The sequence below is a fragment of the Phoenix dactylifera genome, chromosome 2 (assembly GCF_009389715.1).
Source record: "Phoenix dactylifera cultivar Barhee BC4 chromosome 2, palm_55x_up_171113_PBpolish2nd_filt_p, whole genome shotgun sequence".
Lineage (NCBI taxonomy): Eukaryota > Viridiplantae > Streptophyta > Magnoliopsida > Arecales > Arecaceae > Phoenix > Phoenix dactylifera.
In genome coordinates, this window is record NC_052393.1 from 27,029,498 (window position 1) to 27,042,450 (window position 12,953).

The 12,953-nt window shown below is 39.7% G+C and overlaps 2 protein-coding genes across 2 annotated transcripts; one reads left to right on the forward strand and one right to left on the reverse strand.

Moving 5' to 3' along the window:
• Positions 1-206: 206 nt before the first annotated feature.
• Positions 207-3,098, reverse strand: LOC103708677 (CSC1-like protein At4g35870). Its single transcript, XM_008793720.4, has one exon. The coding sequence runs from the start codon at positions 2,807-2,809 to the stop codon at positions 401-403; it is 2,409 nt and encodes an 802-aa protein (XP_008791942.1). The 5' UTR covers positions 2,810-3,098; the 3' UTR covers positions 207-400.
• A 1,884-nt stretch (positions 3,099-4,982) lies between these two features.
• LOC103708721 (protein CHAPERONE-LIKE PROTEIN OF POR1, chloroplastic-like) lies at positions 4,983-11,780 on the forward strand. The gene is made up of 3 exons (XM_008793778.3): positions 4,983-5,401; positions 9,739-10,099; positions 11,382-11,780. Exons 1-3 carry the CDS (start codon positions 5,054-5,056, stop codon positions 11,555-11,557), a joined length of 885 nt encoding a protein of 294 aa, XP_008792000.2. The 5' UTR covers positions 4,983-5,053; the 3' UTR covers positions 11,558-11,780.
• Positions 11,781-12,953: the final 1,173 nt, after the last annotated feature.

Consider the following 12,953-nt stretch of genomic DNA (forward strand, 5'->3'; position numbering starts at 1 on the left):
ATGACAGCTGATCTTTTGAAATGACAAATGAACACCAGTACCAACAAAAATGATAAATGAACACATTGCTTCAAAGGTGTTATATTAAGAATGCCAAACTGCTCGAGAATCCCTTGCTTCTAAAAAAACCCCTGAGAGACAAGATTTAACTCTAGCAAACTACACAAAACACACTTCACGTTACTCCAGATGAGGCTCTGATAATATAATGTAAACATAGATCTTTTCAATATTATGCACCACCAAAACTACAATGGATTTGTACCCCGTATAAAAGAATGCCAGCATTATAGAAACCACATATTATAAACCACCACATAATACATCTAGTTATACACTAATAAACTCGTCCACTGCCCAACAATGTTAACAAGCACAAATATGAAATTTGAAGTCCTCATCATGATTGATATATATTCCAATCAATGTCAGGTTTCGAGAAAACCTCATAATCAGTTGCGCCATCTACGAAATTATCAACAGTTTGCATTCCTTCCAAAATTGATGGCTGAAGCATGTCAGTTCTGGAAGGGAACACTTTATAGAACAATAACAACCCAAGGGTGAAAATGGCCTGCAGCTTTGTAGGGTCACCCTTTACTGAGAAGTACAATAACATTGACAGAAGAAACAAGACCACACAGAAATGCATGATGCACAACACCCTGTCCATTAGCTTCCCATCATTACCAGCAGGAAAGCCTCGAACTCTGTACACGAACAAGAAGTTGTACTTGTCCACTACATAGCGATAACCAAAGTAAATGGCACCCACAGGAACCACAAGCGGAGCAAACAGCGAGTAGATCATGGTGAGCGCAAATATTGTGAGGTTAAAAGCATAGTACTGTGCAAAGTCGAATGTCTGCTTTGGAGCATGGAAGCTCCGGCTTATCGGGTATATTGAAAGATCATGTGCCTCGACACCGTTCAAATCTGAGCTGTCTTCTCTCTCTGATACAAGAGGCATCCGTAGATTATTTTCTTCATTGTTCTGCTCCAAAGGATAATCCTCAGTCTGTTCTGGAACCAACTGTATCATGTCATTTTTCCGAAACTTCTTTAACATATTTTTTATCCACGGTATCGGAGCCAACAGATCAAACGAAATCCCTAGAAAGGTGCACGTGATCAGAAATGCAAGAGATGAGAGGCATGATCTGGACAGGAAAGAAGCACTCATGTACTGTTCTATCCGTTTACAATCTTCACCATCCAAGTAACACCTCCCCATCCGCAGTATAGCACCCTCAAGTGATGACTCGACCAGAGCTCGAAGAAGGATGAGATTTACCAGAAAGAAGCAAACCATCTTTAGTAATGCGGCTCTTTGCTCCCCAGATACCGTGATATGGCATTCAAACTTGGAAAGGTAAGATAGCACTGATGGGATAATAATGTACATGCTCACGAATATAAGGACATTGGGCAGGAACTGGAGAATTACAGCTGCAAACCAGCTCGAGCCCTGAAGCCAAGTCAACCAATGCTGCGCATTATCCACAGCCTCTGCATTAATGATCCGTGCAGCACTCTTCGTTGCACTGATGATCGCGAGAGGTGAACTGCAGAACAGGAGCAATAGAAGAAGGCAAGTGTTTACAGCGACCCGCCGAAATCGTAATGAGAGCTTGCTCAAGCCCAAGTGGTTCCAGTAGATGTCAGCTGCCGGAGGGGCCCGCTCCACCCTCCATCGGCTCCGCCCAAGCTGAAGCTCCATCAGAGGGAAGAACCTCCCGATGGGCCTCTTCTTCCTTTCACTCTTGAAGTCCCTCACGGCCTTGTTGGTGGTGTAAACATCTTTAAAGATAACAAAAGCAATCCCAGCACCCTGCGCACACCCTTCCCTGTATTCCGACAGCTTACTCTCCAATACCAACCTCAAATTATACAACTTTCTCAACCTCTCTTCATCAGTAAAACCCAGTTTTGCGGCAATGTCTCCCCATATCTCTTTCGCCCTCCTCCAAAGCCAGTGCTCTCCAAGCTCGCCACCACCCTCACCACCACCAAGGTTTCGTGCATCCATCCGAGCTTCCAACCAAGAGATGTCGTTCTGGACCTTGGTCCACTTGGATGCGAGGTACTCCAGGGAGCAAAGATCGAACGGCACGATGACCCTGTAGACTTTGCCGGGATATCTGTGCTGGAAGTACTCCTCCAGCGGGGCCTTATCAGCAGCTAGATTTTTAGGTATCCCCTGCACCATGATGGTGAAAATTGCGACGGAATTGGCATTGGAATCGCTAGGGTTTCCATTCCCGTCCCGGAAGCGGGTGATCCGGAGATCGTCCTCCATCTTCGAGATGCCGAAGTGGGCGAGGGCGACGATGACGACCATAAGGAGGAAGTGGACCCAGAGGAGCGACGAGCCGCGGGGTATGTGGCTGATGGTTGTGCGGGTGAACTGGTCAGCAAGGGGGGCGGAGCCGGCGCAGAGGTTGAGAGGGAGGGCAGCGGCGAGGGCGACGATGGAGACGGCGAGGAGGACGGCGAAGCTGGCGCGCTCGATGACGAGGAACTGGGCGGCGTCGGCGCCGCAGTGGAGGGCGATCTGGGAGGCGGTCGAGTGGTAGACGGCGAGGAGCTTGGCAGCAAGGGCGGAGGGGCCAGGGAAGCGGCGGTGGTCGCTGCGGAGCTTGACGAAGAGGAAGAGGAGGAGGCAGGAGGCGGCACCGGCAGCAGAGATGTTGAGGAGGTACTGGATGTTGCCGTACCAGGCGGCGGGGTAGTCCGCGTCAGAGGGGGAGGGCGGGGGAGAGGAGGAGGCCATGGAGGAAGGGAAAGGAGAAAGCGAGGAGGACATCATGGGGAGGGAGGAAAAAGTGCCCTCATGCGGAGGCAAAACCCTAACCCTAACCCTAAGTCTACAATTGGTGAAGAAGGAAGGGGAAAAGAGGAGGAGAGAACTGAGTTCTTTCTCTCTTTCTTAACCCTAACCCTAGTCCTAAGCTTTAGAGAGAGATAGAGAAGGAACACGAAGGCGGAATTTTTTTTATTTTTAGATAAATATAATATAAAGGAAGGAAGGAGGAGTCGAAGCCCTCGAGACGTCTAAATACCTTCTCGTTTTAACGTGCGCCATCGCCACAGAATTCCAACCTCCCTAAAGATGCTACTACGTCTATACCAAAAATAAAGGTGCTGCCACATTATAATTTTTTTAAATTATACCATCAAATCTTGTCTTCACCAGAAGGTCAAAGGTTATATGGAGGAGGTTAGCAGTTTTTTTTTTGGAATAAGGGGAACTTTTTTTGGTATAATTAAAATATTTGTTTTTAAAAGTTTATTATGTTAACAAATAGGATGGAAGTTCATCCAAATTCATTCTTTAGGATTGTATGGAGGTAGCAAGTTAGCATCTTTGATCTATAGAAGCTGGTGGAGCTATGGAGCTCAAGCCTTGATTAGGCTAAGGAATCAATATCTCTATTTTGTATAAAGATTATAACCTAGTTTGCAACCAATACCGGATCTTGTTAATTTACCTTTGCTTTTACTCCACCTTAATATATTCTTGTCACCTCTATCTTGTTGACTTAAACACATGTTGGCTCTTGGAAGATATTAATGAGTGCGAGAATCTAGAGGACAATTCTTGCGTGGAAAGATGCATCAATGAGTGAGGAAGCTTTTTTTGCCCTGTCTGCATGGTCAAGATGGTGACAGTAGAAAGCAGGAAAACGGCTGCACGAAGAAGAAAAAGAAGACACCCTCCCCACTGGATATTGCATTGGGTAAAATATTCAAATTCTTTTATAATTACTTAATGGGAAGCTACGCCTAGAGGCTAGAGTTATATGTTCTTATGAAAATACTCCTAAATAGTAAAAATTAATTTGCCATGGTCTACTTTCGTGTCTGATATGTGAGTTTTGAATTAATTAATCAAAACTCACATATTAGAGTTTACAATAATATATATTGGATTCTTGTTACTAAGGTAGCACATTATAAGCTATGTGCTTTATATAGGTTTAACAAGTCTACTAGGGTCTTACTCGTAGCCCCTTGGAAGCAACCCTAACCCCCATACTTAAAAAAGCAAAATTTATCAAGGGTGTGCACAGCCTTACTCTTCACCTTACACAACTGCACAAGCTATGATAAGTTTTGTTAAAGACATTATTCAACATATTTTGTTGTGGATAAAACAGTGGATTCATATAGACATGGAACTTTTTATAGTTTCATAACACCACTGTTCCAAAGATAAAAATGCATGAAAAATGAAACCTATATATTAATATTTTATAGGAAGTAACTTATCTAAATTTCCTTTGAACTCTGAGTAGTTATATTCCAGTGTATCTAAAGCCTAAAAATTTGTCTAAGTTTCATACTAGAAACGTTATATATAAGCTACATTATATGTGTGTGTATATATATACCACACATATATATACACCACTGTAGCTGCTGTTTGTGTTTCTGGGAGAGGATTCAACAAGCAATCCAGTCAGAATTTTCAACAAAATTCTGGTAACAACTATGTCTTGGTCAGTTAATTGATAAGGGTTATTATGTTGTATTTAATGATAATAGCTACCTGATTTACAAGAAAGGAAATCAGCAACTAGTTGCTACCAGCAACCGGGTGTGTGAGGCCCAATAATTCCACATCGGAAAGACTCGTTCCAGAGCCTGGGCATATGAGGTGGGTGTCTCCTAATCCTGGATTCAGCAAGCAATCCGGTCAGAATTTTCAACAAAAATCTGGTAACAACTATCATTTATACATACATACGCGCGCGCACACATATAAATACATATATACAGACATACATAAATATATACCTCATATATACATATAACACAAGTGTACACACACACACATATATATATATATATACATACATACATACATACATACATACCTACCAGCTTTTATATATATATTTATTTATTTATTTATTTTGAGGTATGTGTGCATATTTTGCCTGATAACTGTACTGATGAAGATAATACGAGGATGTCATGTCAGTTCTTCCAACGCTTTCTCCCACAGAATAAAAAAATCAGCGAGGGACAGAGAGAGGGGAGGAAAAGAATGGCAGCGGCTCTCTCGCTCAACGGCTCCATCCTTCACAAGAACCCTACGAGGCCGCCCGCCGCCACTATCTCCGCCCGGCACGCCCCCCACCACCTCGGGTGGCGAAGAAAGAGGCGGTGGTGGGGACCTGCGACGACCCTCCCTGTCCCCCGCCGGCTCCCCACCGCGCCGACCCCGCCGGCTGCCGGATCCCGGGCAGACGACTCCTCGGCCCCGTTCGAGATGTCCGTCGAGAGCGCCCTCAAGCTCCTCGGCGTTTCCGAGGGCGCCTCCTTCGACGACATCCTCCGCGCCAAGAACGCCATTCTCGCCTCCTGCAAGGACGACCAAGAGGCCGTCGCCCAGGTCCATCCCTCCTCCATTTCTTCTCTTCTTCAACCTTTTCGATATTTGAGTTCTTGTTGGTCTCTATAGTTTGTCCAATTTTAGTTCCGCTGATGGGTATTCTTATTCTTGATGCTCGTGCATTCAGAAAAGATTAATCTTGGTGATAAATTGATGATATATGTCAATGGAATGCAGGGCATTCTATGTTTTCTGAACCCTTTTGGCTTCTGGATTCTTTTGGAATTAACATATGACCTATGCTTCGGTTGTTGGGTCCAAAAGAAGGATAATTTTTAGGAGATTAATTAAGTTAATACTTACCAGGTAAAAGAAGTTCTGAATCTCTTCTTTATTAGTGTGAAAAGCCGAGAATTTGGGAATCTTTGGCGTTAGAACGTTGCTGCTGAAAATTTTGAAATTTATGTGCCGCTGATTAGGATATGTTTAAGGTTTATAAGATCATCCATTCTTAGTTGTTTAGGAGGAGACACTACTAATATTATTGAAAAGATTAGTAACATGTACTATGCATGTCCTTTTTTTTTTTTAGGAGGAGATACTACTGATATTATTGAAAAGATTAGTAACATGTATTATGGATGTCTTTATAATAATCTTTTTCTTTTGTGGACCCTTGTTTAATGAATCTCTCTCTCTCTCAAAAAGTAAACATGTACGCTCTTTTTGAATATCAAAGCCAATATCAGGCAGCTGCTGGATTAATACAAAATCTATGAGTTATAAATGATATTTGGTAATTCATGGTAGCAGCCCAAACAGATCATGATTAAATTGCATGAGGGTTGATGAAAAGAACTGGGAGTCATTCAAAATAGGTGCATGAAAAGTGAATTATCATGCGTAAACAGAAAAAAAATCCTATTTCTTTTGCATATGAAACAGAATAATTCATGTTCAACCAATCCTCAAAATTATAAATGGTCTTCTCAGCAACTTTCTATAATAAAAATGGATCAATATGCAGGTAGCAGTGCATAGAAAAATACTGATGATTATGATCTTGTGGGTTGTACTTTGGGAGGTTAAACTTGTACAATTTGTACCAAGCAAACTTTGAAGACATCATTCAGCTCATAAAATCATGCCAAATGCTTAATACAATATACAACCATCACCAATCACAAAGGTCGTCAGATAAAATAATATAATGTTTTTCTCCTTTTTCATTTGTTTCAGTTTTGGAATTAAGGACAGGATCTGTCCTGATGTTCAAGTATTCACACACAAGATGGTGTGCAAGCAGTAAAAAGGGTGTTTCCCTCATCTACTCCCACCCTTGCCAAGTTTCCTTTATCTTCTCCACCCTTGCCACTCCAACCCCTCTTCCAAGCCTTCCTCTTCTTATCTCTCACCCTTTCTGCTCCTACATCTCTTCCAAGCCTTGCTCTTCTTATTATTACATTGGGAACACTCCTACACCTCTTCCAAGCCTGCTCCTACCCCCTTCTTCCTGAGCCACCTATACAAAAAGCATATTTGGATTTTTGCTGCTGTTCCATTTGATGCAATCCTTTTAGTTTCCCATCCCATATTACCTAGGTTATTGCTTCAATTACAAAGCCTACTACCATATGTGTATCGATCGCTGTTGTTGTATTCATGGTAGACTTCTCTTCTTGGTGATCTTTTCGTATATAGGTAGTCCTCACTTCGCCTTTGTACCATATTAGCATTCTTTATATGTTTATAATAAGCTCCTTGTGATTGTTTAAACATGTACATCGTTTTAATAAAGAATCAATAGTTATCACAATTATCGTTCCTTCACAGGATGCTGTCTCCTTGGAATAAGCATTTCGTACTAATTGTTTATTTTCAGTAATGATATTTCAACCATCAGGCATACAAAGAAGTATCTTGTGTGCTATTTTCAGATGAATGACCTTGTCCCTGCTTTTTTTCTTCCCATGGGTACTTGTTCTGATAACAGAATGTACATCTTTAATGCCATAAATTTTTGTGGAAGTTGTTTGACCTTGCTACCTTATCTCTGACATGGGTATCAAATCACGACTATTCCTTCATTGTAACATTATCTAACACACCCCAACACTGTATCCATCTACTCTATCACTTCCTTGCAGTCAATCTACTTATCAGCTAGCTGATTATTATATGACAATCTGCTTTCATTATCTATTCGGAAAATTCTGTGTTTGATTAGATTTTACTTCAGCAGTGGTATTAGAAAAATCTTGTCTTGTATTTTTATACATCTCACTAGCATGTGTTAAATCTATATTTGGATGACTTAGCCCCTTGTAATGAGATAAAAAGGATCTGCTGCTCACCCCCCACAGTAGTGGATTTCCTTTATCAGCAGCCTTTATAACCTTGCTTGTCAAGTTCCAAGTATCATGTCACCTACATATCCGGCAGCGTCGATGAGAAACAGAAGCTTTGGTCTCTGGAATCACTCTGAATATTCTTCTATGAAACCAAGGGAGCTCTTCTAGCCTGTTATTCATAAAACTGTAGGAATATGTGCTAATCTTTCGATGAGATATGATCTGTATAAATATTTATGATATACGGGTGGTGTTATTTCCATGAAGATAATATATTCTTCAAATCAAAGAATCCAAAGCATACTTGGAATCTATGCTCTGTGCATTGTCTTATGTGCTCTTATAATTTATGGTAGTATCTCTTTCAAGGTACGCCATACCAGCCCGAATCGGACAGTACAGAACGTACCGTACTATACCAGTTCGGTACCGGTACCTAGTACAGGTAGCGTACCGACACTCGATATGTCAAAAATAATCCATACCGTACCGTACCGACACCGTGCTAGTGTGGCATCGGTACAGGGTCTGGTACTGAGACAGCGAACCTTGATCTCTTTTATTTCTTTCTAGCTCAGAAAACTTTACCCTTCTTGATGTTGATGGTTGTCATGTTCATTGAATGATATTAAACTATATATATGACTGCCATCTGAGAACTCTCTGACTTTGGTTATTTTCTCTAAATTTTATGTTTGATTTTTAAGTGATAATCCGATCAGTTCACAAAATCTTCATATATGATATTTAGGCATACTTGTAGCACAACCTTCTATTTGTCACATTTTAGAGGTTTTGAAATCAAAAATCAGCAAGGAAGGAGATGGATTAAGGAAAGATTATTTATTTTCCATTTTTTGTGTTTGTTGGAGCATAATAATGAGAATTACAGTTCATTAGTTTGATTGTTTTCTTTATTCCTTTCCATTAAATTCCTTTTCATTTTTCCTTGAATGGTCAGCTGTATGTTGTCTTTTGTACAAGTTATGCTTGCACCAAGATAAACCTTGGCATTTGTACCAACATAAATTCTGAACAGCATGGGTTATTTTTTATTGCTAAATATTTTTTGAGAAGTTGGCTATCTTTTTATTTGACATTTTGGTTTATTGTTCATGCTTTATCGAGATGAATGAGGTTTGCTATTTTCAATATTTCTTAGCTCTTTGTCTAGACTCTCCTAAAGTCTAGAGGAACCTTCAAACATTATTCCTTGACTATGTGAAGCCGCACGGTGTAACTTATATGGTAGGCTTCCTTCCCATTTAGGTCTGTTTGGATATTCTTGCAGGAATATCCTATAGGAATCGGGCCAACTGGCCTGCCCAGCCTGCATCTTCTCAGAGCCAATTGAAATCCAAGCCTATAGGCCTATTGGTCCGCTGGAATTAAAAAAAAAAGACCCATGGAGGTTTTTTTTCCTTCTCACAAGATTTGGGCTTGGGGGAGGGTGGGGAGAAGGTGTTCGGTTGCTATGAGCTATGTTCAAATGGGATGCCCAATCCACGAATCCAACAAGAAACTGAGCCCAATCCTGCTGGATTACCCAAACAGGCTTTTCAGGTTTCATGGAAACCCCTTTGTGCCCCATAATTACTTAGGCTAGAAATCTCGTGCCATTTCAAAGGCTTGATGTTAGGTTGAGCATGTCATTAAGAGTTCTCAAACTTTGATGGACCATATATTGATCTGCAAAGCCAACACCATGTATCTTATTTTGGATAAGAGTAATGCTGCGGGGCCTAAATGTGGTACCAAAGAAATGACACTTCATAACTGAGGTGCCACATGACAATAGGGGATTGGTGCAGTTCAGGATGTCAGCACCATACACAGCAGGTCCCTGGTGCAGTGAACCAATCCCCTCCTGACACGTGGCCTTGAAGCTTTTCCTTAGTACCATATTTGGTTCTGAAAGCATTTTACTTTGGATAAAGATTGTTGGTATATAGTTTAAACGTTCTTTAGAATTGTGTTCCATGGCTTCCTTATACCAGTTGTTCTGATGTAGTCATCTCTGAAACCATGTTGATTTTTCTGTTTCAGGTTGAGGCTGCATATGACATGTTGCTTATGCAGAGTTTATCACAACGCAGGGCCGGAAAAGTTGTAAATAGTAGCATCCGTTATGCTGATGTTAAACCTGTTAGGAGTGCAGGAACAGGTGCAATGCCAAAATGGCTACAGAAAACAGTCAAGAATGTTTCTGTTTCAGTTGAAGCTCCATCTATTGGCAATTTCGGTGTACAGGGTGGGGTTTATGGAGCCTTGATGGTTTTCACGTTTGTTAGTGGTGCCTCCACTTCTTCGGCTGGGACATACACCGGGGCTGATGTTCCTGGGATAATTTTGGCTACCAGCTTTGGAGCTTCATTGTACTTTTTGACCAAGAAGAGCATTAGCCTAGGTAAGGAGCTTGGCGTTTTATGTTTTTCCTATTTATTTCGGGCTAAATAATATATAAATTTGTATATATGTGTTCACAACTTCACATTGGAAAATATGAATTAACTGCTATACTGTAAAACAGATCAGCCACATGCAAAAATGTTCAGAGTTATATTAGTATGTGAAATTGTTCATGCAACTATCAAGCAACTTACATTTGATCCACTATTTCGGTGTCTCATAAAAGAGAAACATACTAATAAGCAATGTGTTCTTGAAATTTTTATTTTCAAGATAATTAATTGACATCAACAACAGTGGGACGAAATTTGGTCTAGCTCGGTAGAAAAGAGATTTAGTTGAGATCTTTATGAGTATAACAAATTCATTACAATTCACAGTGGTGAACCCATGTTAATGTCATTGGTTGAAGTGAACCATGACAGCAAGTCCTACCCAATTATTTCTGTTGGATTAAGTATCCTGATTTTCCATTAATTTTGAATAATAGCCACAGCCTCAGTTATTTCTAGATTTTCCTAATCCTTGTTCATGACTTCTGTTCATCCTCAGGAAAATCCTCGGTATGTAGTTATATATATGCATATGAAAACATACCTGCACATATGTATTCATGCACGCATGCATGCATGTATGTATATGTGTATATAGATATATCATGATCTTGTAATCTAAACTTCAACTCAAAGGATGGACTCAATAAGCATTTGAAAAGTCATAAAGTCTGAATTACGAGGGGGAAAGAAAAGAGGACCCTCAAAAGGATCCAACCAAAAGCGGTAATTATCCCATTAAATAAATATTTCAAAGGAAGTGCTTCTATAAGGTAACTACAAGATGTAAATATTTTTTGATATTTTCTACTAGTTCACTTAAAATGTCTTGAACCATGTTGATTTTGTTCTGGGTTAGACTGCTAAATATGTCAACAGATAAGTTGTTTTCCATAATGACAAATGCTGAGGGTGCTTGATCTGGATATTTCCAGTCAATACTTAAGATTGGAGGGAGGGGTAATTGGTTTCAAGCCTGTCAAAGGCTTACTGCTTGCCGCCTGTTATTTTCTCATAATCAAAAACATGAAGATGACAATGATTGTATCATTACTCTCTCTCTCTCTCTCTCTCTCTCTCTCTCTCTCTCTATATATATATATATATATATATATATATGAGAGAAAAAGATTGTATCATCATGGTACATGTTTTTCTGACGCTGTTCTATGCTTGATTTTGCTTCCTCCCGATATGTAAATGAATTGTTTGTGCTTTCTTTCACAGGAAAAGCGACAATAATTACTGTGGGGGGCCTTGTTGTGGGTGCAGTGGTCGGATCAGCAGTTGAGAAATGGTTGCAGGTGGATATAGTCCCATTTTTTGGCATCCATTCACCTGCAGTGATTGTAAGTGAATTTATTCTCTTCTCACAGTTCTTGGTATCACTTTATCTGAGGTAGATTAAAAAAGAAGATCAATTGTACCTGGTGTAATTAATTAATGTCAATTGTCCTAACTATTTTTCAGCAAAATATATGGTTGCTTCAAATGTATTTGAAATGAGAAGCAAATTGTGTAGCAGTCACTGTTACACTCTGTATGCTGTCTTGTAAGTTGGGCATTAGTTGTATCTTAACTTCCAAGCTTCATTCATCTATACCAGTTTAGGTTTTATGGATCAAATTTTGATACATGATAGTTTGAGAACTTGCTCAAAACAGCTCTTAGAAGGTAATAACTTTAGGGCGGGAGCGTGGCTGGCATGAAATTTGAGATGATGGTTATTAATTTCATAGCTTTAGCTTATGGGAATTATACATCTTTTCTGCAACCAAATTGGGGAAATATTTTTGATGATTTGGTAATCAAGTGCAACACATTTGGCTGGAATTTTTTAGATACGATGCATTAGATCCAGTCAAGATTATTTTATTTTATTTTTGAAATGCAGTAGAGCTAAGGTATGCTAAATGTGTGTTTTAGGGAGGAAGATAGATAGAGTAAAAAAATAACATTTTAGGGCTCGTTTGGTATTTATTCTTATTTTCTGTTTTTTCAATAATACGAGAAAGAAAAATGAATTAGGTTGAACAATATGTTTGAGAAAACCCTTCTATTTTTTGCATTTATTTATAAAATCTTTAGAGCTTCAGGAAACAAAGATTTATTGCTTACAAAAAGGAGTGAAAATAAAAATAAGAAATAGTAGAAGTTTTTTTTTTCCGCAAATGCTATCGATCTCCATGTGATTCTTCACTAATTTGTAAAGAAACCAAGATCAAAAAACAACAGCAATGCCAAATAGTCCTTTAACATCCGAATTTAATAATACTTGTTTAACATTTTGCTTGAGATGCTCCCTAGATGTCTAAATATGAACTGTTGCACTCTTTTAAAGGCCTTGTGAAAATAGATTAAATAATGTTATTTCATACATCAGTGGCTACAATATTTCTGTTGCTATCTTAGGTTTTAGCTCCTTTGGTGCTCCTTCAGGTCAGCATGGTTTCACAAACTCGATCCAAAAGCTTAAGCTATCAAATAGAGGACAGCTTGGTTTCTTTTATTAGTCGTGTGGGATTATAACAATCTCTCTCACCTAACCTCATGATGCCATCATCGTAAATTAGCTCTTACTTGAGGGAGGAGGGCCCACCTATGGTCTGTGTCCTGTGCAACTCTATAGGATCCTTACTGACTCTGGAATCGCCTCATAAGAGGCCTACATGACTAATAAAGCTGGGACACACATTGGACCTGATTCTAATACTATTTATCATGAACTCACAGTCCAAAAGCTTAAACTATTGAATAAAATCCAGCCCAAACTTATTTTATAGGACTATGATACTAACA